This window comes from Acanthisitta chloris, unplaced genomic scaffold (assembly GCF_000695815.1).
Source record: "Acanthisitta chloris isolate BGI_N310 unplaced genomic scaffold, ASM69581v1 scaffold23591, whole genome shotgun sequence".
Classification (NCBI taxonomy): Eukaryota; Metazoa; Chordata; class Aves; order Passeriformes; family Acanthisittidae; genus Acanthisitta; species Acanthisitta chloris.
Genome location: NW_008654644.1, coordinates 10277 through 27812, shown reverse-complemented (window position 1 = coordinate 27812; position 17536 = coordinate 10277). Strand labels below are relative to the sequence as shown.

The 17536-nt window shown below is 41.0% G+C and overlaps 1 protein-coding gene across 1 annotated transcript; it reads left to right on the top strand.

The window, feature by feature from the left end:
• The first annotated feature begins 366 nt into the window (after window positions 1-366).
• On the top strand, window positions 367-11566 carry CCND1 (cyclin D1). Its single transcript, XM_009083628.1, has 3 exons — window positions 367-526; window positions 5525-5673; window positions 10917-11566. Exons 1-3 carry the CDS (start codon window positions 370-372, stop codon window positions 11070-11072), a joined length of 462 nt encoding a protein of 153 aa, XP_009081876.1. The 5' UTR covers window positions 367-369; the 3' UTR covers window positions 11073-11566.
• Window positions 11567-17536: the final 5970 nt, after the last annotated feature.

Here is a 17536-nt window from a genome sequence, read left to right as displayed (position 1 = left end):
ACCACATTGTGCGCCTCGGGGGGACCCCTCGTAGCACACCCCGTGCCCCAGAGAGACCCCTCTGAGCAGACCCTGCACCCCGAGGGGACCCCCAAGAGCACATTGTGCACCTCGGGGATACTCCCCAGAGTACATCCTGCACCTTGGGGAGGCCCTTCAAAGCACACCCTGACCCCCGGGAGACCCCCCAAAGCACACCCCGAACCTTAGGGGGACCCCCCAGAGCACATCCCCTGCTCCCCGGGGAAGTGGCCAATCCGGGAGCTGACTGGCCCAGCTGCGATGCTGCCGGTCCTGAGCGGCTCTAACCACACTCTTCCCCTTCCTCTTCTCTCCTTCCCCCTTCCCTCCCTCTTCTCTTTGCAGCAAATGGAGCTGCTGCTGGTGAATAAGCTGAAATGGAATCTGGCTGCAATGACCCCCCACGATTTCATTGAACATTTCCTTACTAAAATGCCTCTGGTAGAGGACACCAAGCAGATCATCCGTAAACATGCTCAGACTTTTGTGGCTCTGTGCGCTACAGGTATGAGCCCTGCACGTTGCGCAAAGCGTGTTGCTCCCCGACACGCGCCTACCCCCCAGCTTGTAAAGCTTCCCGTAGCTGTGGTCTAAAGCACTCGCAGAGCTGTGGGGAGGTAGTTTAAGCCCAGATTATTGCCCCTTGTTTGCAGAAGGTGGATTACTTTGCAGAGGTAAGTTGGTTTTTTTCAGAAGATATTTCGCTTCTGAGGTGGAGTTGGTGCTGTTGTCAGGGAGGGAGAAGGATCCCCCTCCTCTCTGTAGCTCAGCCCGTGGAGTCGCAGCGCAGCGTGGCACGATGTCTTCACCTCCACACACCGGGTGTGTGTGTGTGTGTGTGTGGGGGCTGCAAAAGGCTTACTGCACGTGCGGGGAATCCCTCCCCGTGTGGATTCATTCTTAAGACAGTTTTTAAAGGCGGAGGGAGATTTTGCTTGTGAATAGCTCTGCGTGGGGGTTTTAAAACTTCCCTCTTCAAGTTGCCTCTTCCCCCCCTCCTCGGTGGCTGGTGGATTGGAGGAGGGCCACGCGGCACAGAGGCTTTCCTGGCACGGGACCGAGCCGCTGCCATCTGCACCCTCCTGACCACGTGCTGTGCTGAAGCCATGAGCAGGGCCAGCCTCCAAAGACGCCGAGTAGTGGTATCCACACTTGAAAAACCTCGGTGGGATGTGTGTGGCCAATGGCACAAATTAATGTTGTGTAGTTTATTTTCCAGAGATGGATTTTTGGTATTAAAAAGATTGAAGAAAGATTTGCAGGCACTCAGAAGAAAACAAATTTTTTTTTTATTTCGCAGAATCGGCCTTACTTGCGTGGCCTAAAGATAGAACAACCAAGCCATAAAAGAGAAATTTATAAACACTGGCATTGCTCTTCATCTTGGGCCTAACATCAGCGTAACAGGCAGCTCGTAGGTTAGGTTGCCTGGAATAATGCTCGGTGTTGGGAGCGCTACAACCTTCAAACAGCCTTCAAACTACCGGCAGCAACATTTTGGGAAAGTCAAACCCTCCGTGCCAGATTCTACCAGATAAGGCTGCTGCGACTCTGAACCTGTGATTTGCTAAGTTTGAAGCTTCCTCGGCTGTTAGCTAAAAGGAACAGCTACCCTGCCTCCCCTTTGGATATGGGGATGTTTAACCTGGGTTGTTGTGTTGGCAATGACAGGGATGAAAACAAGAGTAGTTCAAAGGTTGGAGACTTGCTAAGAGTCCAGTACTTTGATCTACTGTCGGTGTTGTTATGTTGCTTTTAGGAAGCATATCCAGAGCCTTTATTTAACACTGGTACACACCACAGCTGGAGAATGGATCAGTAAATGAGAACCATGTTCTGGGAGTTTTACTTAGCTTTTAAAAAAAACCAGCGCTGAGCTCACCAGAGTTGGGGCCCTCTTCAGCTCCCTCCTGAAGCTGGGAATATTGCCTGGGGAAGGAGCGCTGGGGAAAGCTGCCACTAGGCTCTGTGTTTTTATTGTTATTTTTGGATGGCAGGATTTTTTCTACCTTTTGCTTTCCTCATGACTTCTTTGTTGGCTAGTGAAGATCACATGTGGCTTAAGTAGCATCTGGACTTTGCTTTGCTGTTGCTGGGTTGTGTTGTATTTCCCCTGGCCAAAATGAACCTAGATGGACTGCAAATGCATTGTGCTGCCTGGATGCTGTGGGGCCCAATCCAAAGTCCACTGGAAACACTGACACCCACTTAAGTGGCCTCAGGGGCAAGTGCAGTCTATCCTTTGCTGGAAGTACAGCCTGTGTCCTCTTCTGTAAAGGAGGTTCTCGTAAGAGGAGATGCAGAATAATGCTTGCTTAGAAAATAAAACCTTGGCCAGTTGGCTTAACAAGGTGAAGGCTGTGGAAGTGTTTGTAGATGAGTGTGTATGTGTTTGCTCCAGAAAGAGAAGGTTACGCTGCAAGGTGAAATTGAGGGGAATTCCTTCTAAGCTCCCTCTTCAGTTGTCTGGCTAGTAGAAGGGGATTTGTTTGATTTGGTTTGGTTTTGAAAAATCCATTTTGACCAAAGGATGTCTTTGTGCTGTGGTAGGTTTGGGAGAAAAAGTAAAAAAAAAAAAAAAAAAAAAAAAAAAAAAAATTACCAGGGGTTGTTTGAAGTTAACACATAATTGAGCTTAATGAATGGGGCTTTGGCATGGCCGAGCAAGGCAGGGAGAGCTCAAAAGGAAGCAGGCCTCTTTTGGCCCAAGTTAAGACCAGTGTTGAGGGAGAACTGCAGCTCTATACAAGCATAACAATGAATAGCAACAAATATTGGAGCTTCAGCATTTCATTATGTTCCTCTGGTTATCAAAACATACCAGGCTCCTTTTATATTATTATTATTGCTATTATTATTGTTGTTGCTTTGCTCCTCTCGCATGGAGAAAGAAAGATCCCCTTTGAAACAAGCGTGTTACAATTCTCCTATTCTCTGGCCTTTATAAAATTGGAAGTCTCAAGGTATGTGACCAGTTGGAACCTGTTGCATCTTGCAGCAAGTGATTTATGTTCGCAGTTTTGATTTGCCTCAATGAAAAGATTTTCATTCATAGCCCCCAGCTCTCCAGACGGATGGAATTGCTGCTCCATTTAAAAAGGAAAAGGGGTGACTCGCCTTGTTAGGAATTTTTTTTAAAGCGCTGCAGCGCCTATATGCCTGCTTTGTCCTCCCTTCAGGGTGGCTGGCATTCTTCTCTCTCCTCCCCCTCCTCTCTCTCTCTCTCTCTCTCTTTTTAACAACGCTGAAGTTGTTTATTCTTTTTGGATGAAGTCTCAGATAGGCTACTGGGGATGTGTGCTTCAATTGATGGGGCCCCCTACCCCATTGTGGCTGTGTCAGGTCTAATTCATCTCACCGAAGCCCCCTTGTTCCTGAGCGCTCAATAGCGCAAGATGAGGCGATGGAGGCTGACAATGATGCCACACTCTTCACTTGGGGGCATCCAATTACAGGCGAGAGGGGCCCCCTGATTAATATGCTGAAATTAGTGGCCTCTGCCACAAATAATTCCTTGTTGAGTTGCAACAAAAAGGCAGTCCATGCTGCTTGTCTGGAGTGGTTATAGGGACAGACACAAACTGGTCATTTAAACTTCATTATCACTTTTCCACCTTGGAAAGAATGAGGGTGTGACTATGAATTCATGTTCTTGTTTACTGCTCCATTTAAAAGAAGAACGCAAATATTAATCCCAAACGTGATCCTGTCAGGACAGACTCATTAAACTGACACATTTTGGTCATGTCCTGTTTGTGGAGCTCAGTAAATAGTGTCGCGAAGGCGCTGCCACCGTACCCCTCCGAGCAACCCCGTCTTGGTGGGATTCGTGCTTGCCTACTGAAATCCTCCAGTTCCGATGTCTACCTGCACCATGTGTCAGCATTTCAGTTAGGGACTGGCTTTGGGATGTGCATAGTGCCAATAAGCTGTCTGGACTACTCTGGGTTTTGGGAATGACAGCAGCTTGCTAGAAGGTGGGTGTACTTATATCTGCCTGGAAATGGGGCAGATTAGGAAAAGGGGATGAAGTATATTTATTTGAGACATGGTAACATAACTGAGGTGACTTTAGATCAAGCTTGCCTTTTCGCTGGCAATGCATGACAAAACTTTGGCCAGAATTCATCATCCCAGTTTAGTTTTGAAGGTTGATAGAATGTTGGGTGAAATGCCCCTTTGAAGGTGGGTATTGGTCAGGGCCACAATGGAGTGTCAGAGGTGTATGAATAGACTCAGAGCCAGGACTTTCATAGAGTCCTGAAGTCTTTGGTTTCACTGGTAAAACATTTACACAAAAGTTATTTTATCATAATAAAGGAGATGCATGATTTAATACTTAGAGTGTTCCACTGAGCCCTCTAAGCTGTCCATTCCTTTGATTTCATTCAAGGGTTTGACAGATGGTTTATATTTTTTCAACCCAGAGGAAGTTGTATTCTGATAAAAGCTGAAGGAATGTATCTCAGGTTCTGGTGTACAATGTGGCATTTCCCTTTCTTCCTCAACAAATTAGACATTTACTTGTGCCACTTACTTCCTTTGTTTCTGATTCTCCTGCAAGGTGTACACTGCCCAGATCAAACACATTCCTGTTCAGCAGAAAGCCTTAGCATTCAAATGTGGATTATTCTTATTAAAAAAAACCCCTCAAAACAAAACCCAAACTAAAAACATGCTAAATGGCAGAGATAGCCCCTTAAGGAATCATGGGAGTGGCTTTGTGGAGAGACCTACAGCAATGCAGTCTGGAAGGGGGCCCAGCCTCTTGTCAGCATGGTGTCACATCAGAATGTAACTGATTGTCCGCCAATTCTTGGGACCCCCGTCACTTAGTTATGCCACATTTACATTAAATCCCTGTTGCCAGGATGGATGGCAGCCACTGACAAGAGACTAGGTTGAGACAAAGCATTTTTAAGATGAAACCTTAATTTAAATATGGATTATCTGCCTCCTGACAGGGTTAAGCCGTCTCTCTCTTTTCTTTCTTTTTGTTGATGTTGTTGTTCATTAAAGCTATATTCCTTTGAATGTCAGTGCAAAGGTTTCTGCTTTAAAGGGCCTGAGGACTCGTTATTAGAGTGCACCTAGGATCTGATCATGCAAAACACTTCAGAATGTGAACAGGTTTCCTCAGATGTATAGTGCCAATGACCCCAGTGGCGTTATTCACATGAGCAAAGTATTTTAAGTTGCATTTTAAGCATTAAAGAATGGGGGCCCTGCTCATGATAAAAATACCTCAAAGTGATGAATGGCCTTGCAGGCTTAGTGCTAGGAAGGGCCACTCACTGCAGTGCAGTTGCTCATGTGGATAAGTGTTTACAGGTTTGGACCTGTAAGAGTTTAGAGCAGGAGGCACCTCTCTGCTCACAGTTTTGGATGCAATAGTTGGCAGCTGAAGCCGTGCTGGTAGCAGAGTGTATGTGTATGGACAGGCTTCTCCTAAAGCAATCATTTCAGTCTTTTTTTTTTTTTTCTCTCTCCTTTCTTCATACAGATATTAAATTTATTTCAAACCCACCTTCCATGATCGCAGCTGGCAGTGTGGTAGCAGCTGTGCAAGGCCTGCATCTGGGGAACACTAACTCTTTCCTCTCCTATCAAGGCCTCACAAATTTCCTATCACAAGTTATCAAATGTGATCCGGTAAGTGACTCTTTCTCTTGGTTGATCTCCTGCCTTAGAGTTTAAGAATGAATTCCTGCTTGCTGCATAGTAGCTAATCTGACAGTAGCTAAAAGTCAAACCTTGGAGTGGGGTGTTTGAATATGTTCTCTGTCCATCCTGGCTGTTTAGCTGTCATTATATCCATTAATGATCTGTGATTATGCTGCTGCAGTTCCCCATAGGAATGCCACATCCAGCCCTAATGTTTGTGAGAGAGAGGTGTTATCTGACAAAGCAAAGCAGGTGGCAGAGACCGTTGGGTTGTGTGTAATTAAACCAGGAGTCTGTGTAAAACAAAACTTCGAGAAAAAGACGAGGAAATAGTTACTGAGACCTCGTGGTATCTCTGACCTTATCTTTGACCATTCTTGAGGCTTTTTATTGTGCCAAGTGGTGTGAAAAAGCCCTTCTTAAAAGACTTCTAATGATCTAATTTGGTTTATTACGTGCTGGACCTGCACAGTAGCTGGTATAGAATTCCTTTTTGGAACAAATGCTTGTCCCACGACTTTCTGACAAGGTAGATGGTCCTCACAGGACTCTCATTTTGCCCTGCAGCTTCCAGGAGATGCACATCAGTAACTAGTGAGCAATAAACCTTTCAGAAATGAATGGGCCAGGAAGGGAGCCTACAAGGAAGATCTAAAGTCAATGATCCATGTCATAATGGTGTGTGAAGATGGGGCAGAGTTGAGCTTTGTTTTGTAACAATGTGGAAGACCAATAAATAGATGCTTTAAAAAGGTTCTTGTGAGGTCTCCAAGCACTGGACAATGAGTCAAATAAAGACAACTCTGTGGTTAGGGGCAGAATCTTTGAGATGCTGTTAAATTATTTTACATGTTAATAATTTACATGCATAGAGAACTGTACTAGTCCAGTCACTGCAAATCTAGGTTTGTATAATTGGACTTTGTTGACAGGTCTGAGTGATTTCTGGAAAGATGAATGCATCAAAATGAATTATTCACAAAACTATATTTTACCTTTGCTAGACTGTGAAACAATCGCTGAAAAATATATCTCAGCTTATTATTTTGGTCACCTTAACAGTGCCACTTTTGCCATTTCTATTACTGTAGCTAAAGTAATCCATATCCCAATGCTGAAGTGTTAAATACTGTAAGAACTTGTAGTGCTGAAATAATATGCTGCTTAGTTTGGTACATACATGTAATGCTTTTAGTCAGGGTGTGAGCAATGTAGATATTTCAGCGCATGGTTGGCCACTGTCCAGCCTGAGGTGTTTGAAGCAGGTACAGAAGGAAAATACTAGGCTTGCTCTCTGTTCAGACAGTATCTTGACTCAAACAACATTATTTAATCATTCCTGATACAGAGCATGGAAGTAGCTTTTGTCATGTCTTGGAGAACAACAGCATGTCCTTATGTGACTTGACTTAGCTGATGACAGAGCTCTTTAAAATCAAGTTGTTTCAGCAAGAAAGAGAATTTTTTGCTTATTTTATTTTTTTATTGTCCAGAGTCATTGCAAGGCCACAATCTGTTTGACCTGAGCTTAGTTAACAGCTTTAAAAGGAAGTGACTCCCCTCCAGCTTTCAGTGCTAAACATATTCATGTGTTAGAGCAGCCAGAGGTAGAAGTGAGGATTTTGTATGGGTTGCTAGGGAAAATTAGCATCATGAAGTTTTATGTGTATGTACATAAACTGTTATCTTTGTAGTGGAATAAGGAAACAGCAACTTCCACTACTCAGAGCAGAACACAGCTTGTTTTCATACGTAGCCTGATTTTCCTGCAGAGACTTTATCATGAGCTGTGCCTCTGTAATCCATGGTATCAAATCCATCCTGTTACTCTATTCCACTAGCATGTCTGTGAAGTGTGTTATTCCACAGTGATGCTTCCCCTCATCAGGCTGCACAAATGAATGTGCTTCATATTGGGTTGTCTTGGAATATCAAGAGCATGGCTGACATTCTCCCTGATTATCTGTTAGTTAGGGCTGCAGGTCTGTTGGATTTCAGGTTACATAATTACGCTTTTTTACCTTTAGTCTCAAAGAAAGCTGAATCTAAAGTAAAATGAATATCACCTGATTGGAATTCCTTTATGGTTCATGTTTACATTGGTAGGAGTCCAATTTCCCATTTTGCCTTTGATCAGGGGTAATTAGAAGTCAGATAATCACAATTAGAAGTCTTGGGCTGTCTTCCATCATTCTATTCTTGACCCCATCATCCAAACAGATTGAATTTTACCTGACATTCATTTCCAGGCCAGAAATTTGCTAAACTAGATTAGATTGGGTCTCCACGCTGTCTGTTAGTCCATTGGAATTCGTCTCCTGCCTGCCCCTTCTCAGAGGCACCTTCAAACATGTGCTTGTTATCCAGAACGGGTCAGGCAGCAACAAAGGATTTCCAAGCAGTTTCTTTTTTGTTGTTGTTTGTTTCCTTTACTATCTGACCCTGGAGTCTCATCATGTCTGCTGTGTCTTAAAGGTATTTGACCACATCAGTTAAGCTAGCAAGTCTCTTTTTTTTTTTTTTTACTGAGGAGCTTAATTAATCCAGGAAGGGTTTATGACCTTGAACAAACTGTGGGCATTGAAAATTTGGGCAGCGAAGCAGAAGAGTTGTTGGGAGAAGTTACCAGAGTAATGCACAAGTTTTGTATTAGATTTTCAGTGTTGAGAAGTAGTGAAAATGAAAAAAAAAAGCTTTGGTGAGGTTGTTCATGGTGAATTTTATATTTTGCTGTTATTTTTGCAAGCTCTGACAGATTCCTGCAGGCAAACTATCTAATAGTCATGTGAATATGAAATGAACAAAATGCCTAAAACATTTAAAAGATACTTTTCATTCAACTGTAGCTTAAGACAGTCTGTTCACAATAAATTGTAGAGATTATGTTAAAGAAAGTACAGTTACAACATGCTGCACTCTGAGCATTTCAAAGGGAAAAAAACCTCTGTGGTCAAAAAGTACCTTTAAATTACATAGTCCTGTGTAATTATTCATGACTGGACCCCAGAGGGAGGAGAATAGGAATTTATAGAAATTCTTTGGAATGGTTTTAGTTTTCAGAGCTCTAACATGCTAGCTGCAAATGGTTAGGATAAAAAAGAAAACCACAAAATTCCCATCAAAACTCATCAAACAATCCACCCCCCCAAAAAAAACCCAAAACCCAAACAAAGACAAGCCTAACAGAGTTCATTCTGCTCTGAAAAGAAATTTCCTTTCAGTTTGGAACACTGAACGTGATACCTTGTTAAACCAGAATTCTCCTCCGAAGTGCCTGGATTTGTAAACCCAGAAATACCTAAACCTGTGTCCGTGTACTCCTCTTTAATACATCTAATTCCAAGTGTGACTGGGGTATGTGGTACAGGATGTGCAAGTAGAAGCCTTACAGGCAGGATCTATCCATCATATCTGGAGGAGGGGTAAAGGACTTCATAGAGACCTTATTGTGGAGGCCAGAGGTATGCAGCAGCCAAAGGCATGATGACTTTAGGATATGAGGCGTTTTCTTTTTGTCATTTAAAACGCTGTGTGTCTCTGTCAAGAGGAAATATTACACTAGGGTTTAAACCAGAAAAGGTCATAGGTTATGTGTTTTCAGTGAGCTGTAACTGATGGTCTGATCTGCTTAGAGGTAGGATTAACCTCCCTCTCTCTCAGAAAGGACTTGCAGAGAATTGTTTGCTTGGGTTTCTAATCTTATTTTACCCCAAATGCCATGTGCCCTTATTGGTGGCAGAGGAGATTCTTGTGGTAGTGGAATCAGTGAAAAGCTGGTAGATCACACAAGAAGCCTCTGAATGAAGGCAGAATTGAAACTGGGAAATAAAGAAAACAGCAGGCAGGTCACCCTCTCAGGAAAACAACATTCATTCTCAGTCATGCACATCCTAACACTTTTGACGGCAATTTATCATGGAAGACTGGGTTCACCGCAAGGGCTAACACATGTCATAGGTTAAATCAGAAAAGGCAATACTGAAAGGAAACTTCAAAGTCCTTAATACACAGAGTTAAATATGTTGGGGAAAAAGCTTACGATGTTTGTTATAAAGATATGAGTAAACAGCTGCCTGGAGGAGTTTTGGCAAAATGTGGTGTGATTGTTTTGCCTGTTTAAGGCAATGTGCTCTGTGCTGTTGCAGTGGGTGTACACAGCTCCATAACTTGTAGAAAGTTGAACAGGCCTTCTCCAGTTCTATCTGCTGTGAATTAGATATAGCTACTCATGGTATGGTTTAAGACCTGTGGGAAGTTACCTTTCCCCACCATAGACCTGATCCTCCTCAGTGCTTTATGCTTTTAATTCACAGTGAAGTCTGTGCAGGCAGTGAGGCCCTTGCACCCTCCTGAACACTAAGGATTGTGGGCACATTCAGCTCAGAGAAAATGCTTTGGAAGGGAGGGAAAAAAGACCTCTGACTGAGATTTTGAGTTGAATGTGGTAGCAAACAGCAAGCTTGGCCTGCACTGCATGGTTGTGGTGGTGCTTCTGAAGGACCTCTCCTTTTTGGGGTCTAGTACATTTTTCTGTTCAGACGCTTTTGGAGTCAGAAATTGATTATTTAACTTGAGCTGCCCACTGCTGGACATAGCAGCAGTTGGCAGGCAGCTTTGGGCATGTATATCCAGATGTATATATATGGCATTTCTATCTAAGAACTTCATATTATTGGAACTTGGCCTGGGAAAAGAAAAAATCACTGTTTATGTCCATCACTTCTAGCAGACTGTAGTGCTGAAGCATTTCTGCGGTAAAAGTAGCAACCACAGTTACAGTATCAATGGACTCTTACACAACAGCTGTGTTGACAGCACAGGCAAGAAAGTAGCAGGGTAAGCTACAATGTGTGTCTGCATCAGGTTAGCTACAACAAGTGTGAGTATAGTGGAGCATCCGCCACATTCAGCTGTAGATCTGTGGGCTCAGACTAACAACCCCACAGCAGTCTCCGTGGAGATGCTCACCTAGACCATTTAATAGCAGATGGCAAGAATTGGTTGCTGAACTCTTGATCCAGCCTGGTATCCCACAGAAAATGGGGTGGTTCATCCACTCCTTTGACTACTGTTTCTCTTGCTCTCCCCACCCTCCTTTCAGTCTGCTGCTCTGCCAAATAACCCGCTGATATTTCTCCTGCTTTTTTCAAGAAATGGTATTTAGTCTGTGACCTTACTACGTTTCTAAAGGACTCTTGGGTCTTTCTCTCCTTCCGTTCAATCTTCTCTAGGATTGTTTACGAGCCTGCCAAGAACAGATTGAATCCCTCCTTGAATCCAGTCTACGCCAGGCACAGCAGCACAACGTATCTTCAGAAACAAAGACTGTAGAGGACGAAGCAGACCTCTCCTGCACACCTACTGATGTGCGAGATGTGAACATTTAAGAGGACTTCTTCTAAGGGGTTTGCTTGGCAAGAAAAGCAGACAAAGAAAGGGCATCTGAGAAGGAATCAGCATCAGGATCTCCCCCACAGAAACCCTTTTCTCCAGGACATTTTTATACCAGAAGGGAAAAACAGTCTTGTTATATTTTTTCTTGCTCTGTCTCCCTTCCATCTGTGACTTCAAACAAACAAATAAACAAAAAATACCCCAAAAACTGTCTTAAAAAAAGAAAAAAATAGTATTTGCATTACCCCCAGGGGTTTGTGCTACAAAAATAGAGGATTTTATACAATAATAATCAACTAGTTTTTATATTAAAGTGTTCTTGTCTGTATGTTGTAAAAATAGGCATTAACACACAAAATGTCTCCAGGGGAGGTATTAGATTTGATTTCTTACATATAAAACCAACCAACCAACCAACCATTTTTAAAGTAGAAGAGGGTTTTTTTTTTTTTATTTTTTAGCTAGCAAATGAAATATTCTTTTCCTTTAAAAAGCATAGCTTTAACGCAGTTCTAGGCTTTTCTGTATCTTGCTTGCTTATGCATTTAGTCACTTTATAATTCATCTGTAAATGTTTATTTTATTTCCTTAGTTTGTTTTTTTTTATCCTCTTCACCTTATAAATGGTTAACGTAACCCATAAGTTAGTGTATGTTAGTATGCAGCATTATTATATGTTAATCTTTTTTTTTGTGCCTGTGGATTGCCTGTGCATAAGGCATTTGTAGGGCTCCAGCTTAGCATTGTTGGGAAAGGCCAATGTACTACTCCTACAGTACCTATTATAAAGAGAAACCGAAATAGTGACATAATATATTATATTTTTGTAATCTTCCTATTTTTGTAGTTACCTGTGTAAAAATGCTGGTCTGACCCCACAGATATTCAGCCTAATTATGGTCAGGTTCAATCCACAGTTCAGTCTTTTGTTGGTTTTATTATTTTTTTTTTTTCTTTTTTGTTTGTTTGTAATATTCTAAAACCATTCCATTCAAAGCACTTTCAGTCCATTAGATATAGGAAATACATTCTTTTATTGTGTGGGAATTTTTTTTTTTTAATGGAATGGTTTGGAAATATATAAGTGCTTGTTGGCAAACTTGGAATTGCAAAGCAAGTGCATTTAACTATGGTGTTAGCGGAGAGGTGATTTTTTTTTTCCTGAAGGTTGTGTTCCAGTGAGAGAAATTGCATTCACAAATTGCCAGGATATCTTCCTATCCTTTTCTATAGAAAAGTTGAAGTTTAGAATCCTTTGGTGCCAACTCATCTTTATAAATTAGGGGCCTTAAAGGTTCACATATAGGACACATAGTTTAAGGATTGTCGCTAGATGTTTTACAACTGAAGGTTTTTAAACACTAAAATATATAATTTATAGTTAAGGCTAAAAAGAATATTTATTGCAGAGGATGCTCCTAAGGCCAGTATGATTTGTAAATTAATGCAATCGCCCCTTGTTCAAAAGAAAATCTTTCTCTACCCTTAATGTTGCAGTTTGAAACAGCTTCTTAAAGCAAAAAGGACACGCTTCAAAGAACAAACCCAAACGCAAGCAGTCAACTTGGCCCCTTCCTATCCATTTGCAAAAGCAGTTTAACCATGAGAAAACGCCATAGTTAATAGATCTGAAAATTGGAGTACTTGAAAGAAGTTTTTATTCCAGTATATGCCCCAGTTTTTTATTTAGCTACGAATAGAAAATTTGCACATCTTGGCTATGTATCTTATTATTATTTTAGAAAGTAGCTGAAGGGACGTGGACATAGCTGTTGAAGTTGATGCTCGAGGAGAATGTGATGGTGAAATGTATGTGAGAAAACTGCCGCTAAGGTGTTGATTGTAAAAACAAAACAACAACAACAACAACAACATAAACAAAACAAAACAAAAAAAAAAGAACAAAAAAAGGAAAAAAGAAAAAAGTCAAAATAAAAAAAAAAAAAAGAAAAAGATAAAAGAAAAGGAGTGGATGCTCCATCTTTATTGAGCTGCTATGGATAAATTCCCAGCATGGTTTGAAAAAAAAATTAACATTGCTTTTCTGTATCTTTGTCATTGTGTTTTGCTGCTATTTTGTGGATCAGTTTTTTTTTTTTGTTATACAATGTCATATACTGCCATGTTATAGGTTTTAATTTTCTCATAGAAAATTATATTATTGACATCATTTTTTTTGTAGATTTTTTTTTATGTGATCAATTTTTACTTAATGTGATTACTGCTCTATTCCAAAAAAGGTTCCTGTTTCACAATACCTCATACTTCAGTTAACCATGTCTAGACCAGGTTTAATGTTTGTACAGTGCCTCATAGTTCTACTGCAAACGGAAATGCATCGAACGTTGCTCTGAATGGGTCTCGCGATTCGCAACTAGGTTGCATTAATTTAAAGCCAGCAGACATTTCAGAAGATCAAGTAATGTCAAGGTTTTTTTGTTGTTGTTATGCATTTTATAAAGCTGGATTCTTTGTCTGATCTGGGGTTTATTATCATAGTAGTTTTAAGCTGTGTTATTAGCCACATTTGATATATGAAAGGTGCATTATAATATAACTCTTGTGTGCCACCTGATGTGGTTTCCCCTCAGCTGGGACACGTCAGTTGGTATGATAGGTTATCTTCTGGAACTCTAAGTATTTTGTGTGTTTAATCTGTTATGATATACTAGTTTGGTTTTTTTTTAATTTTTATTTGTTTTGGTTTTTTTTTTTAATTATAGCAGAATGCTAATTTAAAAAGCCTGTAAATCTCATAAATAAGCCAGCTAACAGAGTTGTATGCTGAAGAATAATCTAGCTGTTGCCTGTATGCTGCTAAACCAAAACAGAATTAGAACTCATTTTGAGGCAAATGCAGTTAAGATCCTACATAGTGCATAAATCAAGCATTGCAATGCTACTAGCAGTCGCAGGACCCAGGAGGACTGGATACATTCTGTCCAAATTTCAGGAACATTTCTTACTGCTTACCTCATCAAACACTTCTGTTCGTGGCATCTCTGTGTCTCTGAACCAAACATGATCCTTGAGTTAGTGCTTGTTGGTTATATTATGTGTTACACTGAGTGGCAGTGTGTACTGCAAATTTCTTTAAAATATTGTATGTACTAAAAGGCCAAATCCAGATAAGTGGGTTCACGTGCCAACAGAGATGCTTTATTTGTCACGTTGTTATAACAATCTGTAGTAAGCAAGCAATTCAGATTTGTACATTTTTATATTGTACTTATTGGCATCACTGGTCTGAAATGCACATTTTCACCAACAGACCTGTAACAGACAAGTTTCCAGCAAAAAAACCCTAAAGTTTAGAAATAAAATTGGTAAAACCCAACATTTGCCTCTTGTCATCTTTCAGTTTTCTTCTCTTAAATTACCTTTGAAGTGCTGAATGGTCCCAACTACCCACTGCAGTGAGTAAACCACATGACATTTTCTGAGTTTCACTCTGTGCTTTAATATTTGCAACGCTGAAAACCTTTAGCTGTTATTTTAGGAAACTGTAGGCGTTCTGAGCAGTGGGTAGGTGACTGCCTGTCACACAAACGTGGCTTTTTCAAGAAGCAAAATCTCTTTGGGCTGAAGACTTTAAACACGGAAGGGAATTACTCAAAGTCCAACACCACTTGGTGGTTCTTGTCAATAAAGGGTGAAATAAAGTAGGTGTTGGATGGGACAGAGAGCTTGGTTGCATGTTTTTCATCAGTGTAAGGTTTTGTGTCCTAGAAGACCTTTACAGAAGACAGTTTGGGTTAAAAGCAGTAGGTTAACCTACATTCTTCTCTGTCCTTTCCCCTCATACAGAGCTGCTGCATCCTACTATTGCATAGATAAGATAGTAAGGAATAAGCCCAAAAAATGTAACAGCCTACTAAAAGTGACTAAAAAAAGACCTAGAAGGACAGAAATTATATATCATTATAAAGTAAAATGAGGAAAAATTATAACCCAATTCACATTCCAAAACATCTCTGAGAATTGAGGATGCAAATTATCAATTCTTACCAGAGGTGAACACAGCAGAAACAGCTTATTTTTAGTGGAGATGGTCGAGCTTATAACCTATAGACTATTTACCCTATGAAAATATTTCTGCCCTAAAAACCCCTTGTGTTTAAAAGGTCAAGTGCTTGTCTCTCCTGGCACAAATCAGAAATTCAGTATCTGCCTCCTGAGTTTCCCAGTGACTAAACTTGACATTACCACTGATTCTGTGCAGTAAGTGCAGGACAGGAAATGAAAACTGAAACTCCAGAGCTAACATCTAACATGTTAATCATGAGGAGCAAAATAAGCTCCTCTCAGAGCAGTTACCAATAGATGGGAAACCATCTGCCTCAGAAGAATCCCAGTTGAGCATGGTGGTTTCCCAGTCGTTTCAGACAGAAACCTGAACCCTGTGGCCTGCTGTAAAATCATAGCTCAGGCAGGCAAAGTAATATCAGTACATAGAATGATCTGGTTTGTTCCATTCAGAATGGGCAGCTCAGTATAGTAAGTCACACTGGTAGGTGCACAGCAGTGAAAGATCATCTGAACTAGATTCACAGGGACTTTAAATATACATTGGACTGGGTCAAAAATGATTCATTTTCCCCAGCAGATTTTAAAGAAAATAGGAAAAAAAAGACTTGCTTTGGTATGAGTGATAGCTCACCCCTCTGATCTTCAGTGCTTGAAAACTGAGGGAAGGCACACTTAGGAAATCTTGATTTCTGATAAAAATCCTTTGCTGATAAAAAAATGATTTGGTATTTTGTTGAACATGTTACGTAGGTTTTGCCATTCCTATCTGTTTCATAAACCCTACTAAACTAAGTGTTCTGTGACTTAAGTAGTTCTAAGCCCACAGTCAGTCCTATTATTTACATTTTCTTTCTGAACATCATCTCTAAATGCAGACTACTAAATTTGAATGTTGGATGAACATTGCAAAGGGCAGAAAGACAAGAATGTAGCAAGAAAAACAATTTACTATAGGCTGTAAAAAATATGCATGTTCAGCTAGGCTAAGCTGTAGCTTACTAAAGGGAAAAATACTGTAATTTTTTGCATCAAATTGAGATGTATACACAGAAAAAACTCCCAACAGACCTCCAAAAACCCTCCCCAATTCCATTGCTGAATTCAGACCAACTGACCTTCTATGAACATTTAAATTCACATAATCTTTATTAAAGAATAAACAAGATCTATTAAATGTGAGAACTCACAATCCACTTCCATTCAAGCACATCTGGTATTTTAAGTGACAGAAAACTCTGGAAGATAGAGGAGAAAGTGGAGGTTGGAGCTGTTGTCTTAGAAGAGTCAGAAATGACCCATGCATAGATACTTTGATAAAGATTCCTGGCAACATCATTGAAGAGCTACAATGGGACAAAGGCAGTGAAGCCATAAATTATGGCATTTTAATGAATTCCTGTCAGCATCATTTATGAGAACTGTATCTCTTCAGACAAACATGGTACTTTTATGATCCCACAAATATAATTGATCATAGTAATTGCATTGGCATGGCAAACATAGATTTCCATCTGGCTCGTGACTGACTTCCACACAATATTCCAATCAAATGATGAGAAAGTCATTGCAAATTAGTCAACTGGATTGCACTGAGAATGTGAGACTTGCCAGACTTCTGATTTTGTTCTTCAGGGTCAAGCAGAACAAATTTAGGAGCAAGGCAGAAGTTTCCCTTTTGTTTCTTTAATGTGATAAACATTTAAGAGTGAAAACAGAAATAGTTTCTTGATGATCCCATTATCATCTGCAGAGCCCTGCTTGCATCTGTCCCACTTTTCACCTGGGTGAAGACTATGTATTAAAAAGCCTCATATCTCAGGGAAGTCACTAAGTATTCACAGCCATCACTTTCCTGAGGACTCTTACATGAAGAAGGAACTACTGGCACTCACTGAAGACTGCAATAGGACATCATTTCCCCTCAAATTCAAAGCACATGCTGATGGCCAGTCACAGCACAACCTTCCCTGCTAACATGACTGTCAAGGGGTGAAGCCTACCTGAAAGCCAAAGCCTGCCCAGTCAAATGAGACCTACACTACATCTGCTCAGCTCTGACTAACCTGGCATGAAATGGAAAACAGAGAAGCAAAATAAGAACTTCTTAAGGCAACAGTTGCTAACTTGACACTTTGTAACCCATTTGGTTGGTGAGCTGAGGGTGAGAGGAAACTCCCCACCAGTAACCAGCCTTGATTATGGAAAAAGAGAATGGCCTGGGACCAACTTTGCTGACATTTGCATAATGTTAACCCCTCAGGGTTGGAGAGACCTCCAGGAACAGATCTCCAGTACCATCAAGAACCCTGAACCAAAGGAGGAATGATAAAAGCACAGGCCAAGCTCCAAGCCAGGACCTGACATGTCTGGCTGGAGCAGGAGTCCTCTTCTGAGTCCACACGGTGAGTGAAGGCCTAAGGCCTTGAGG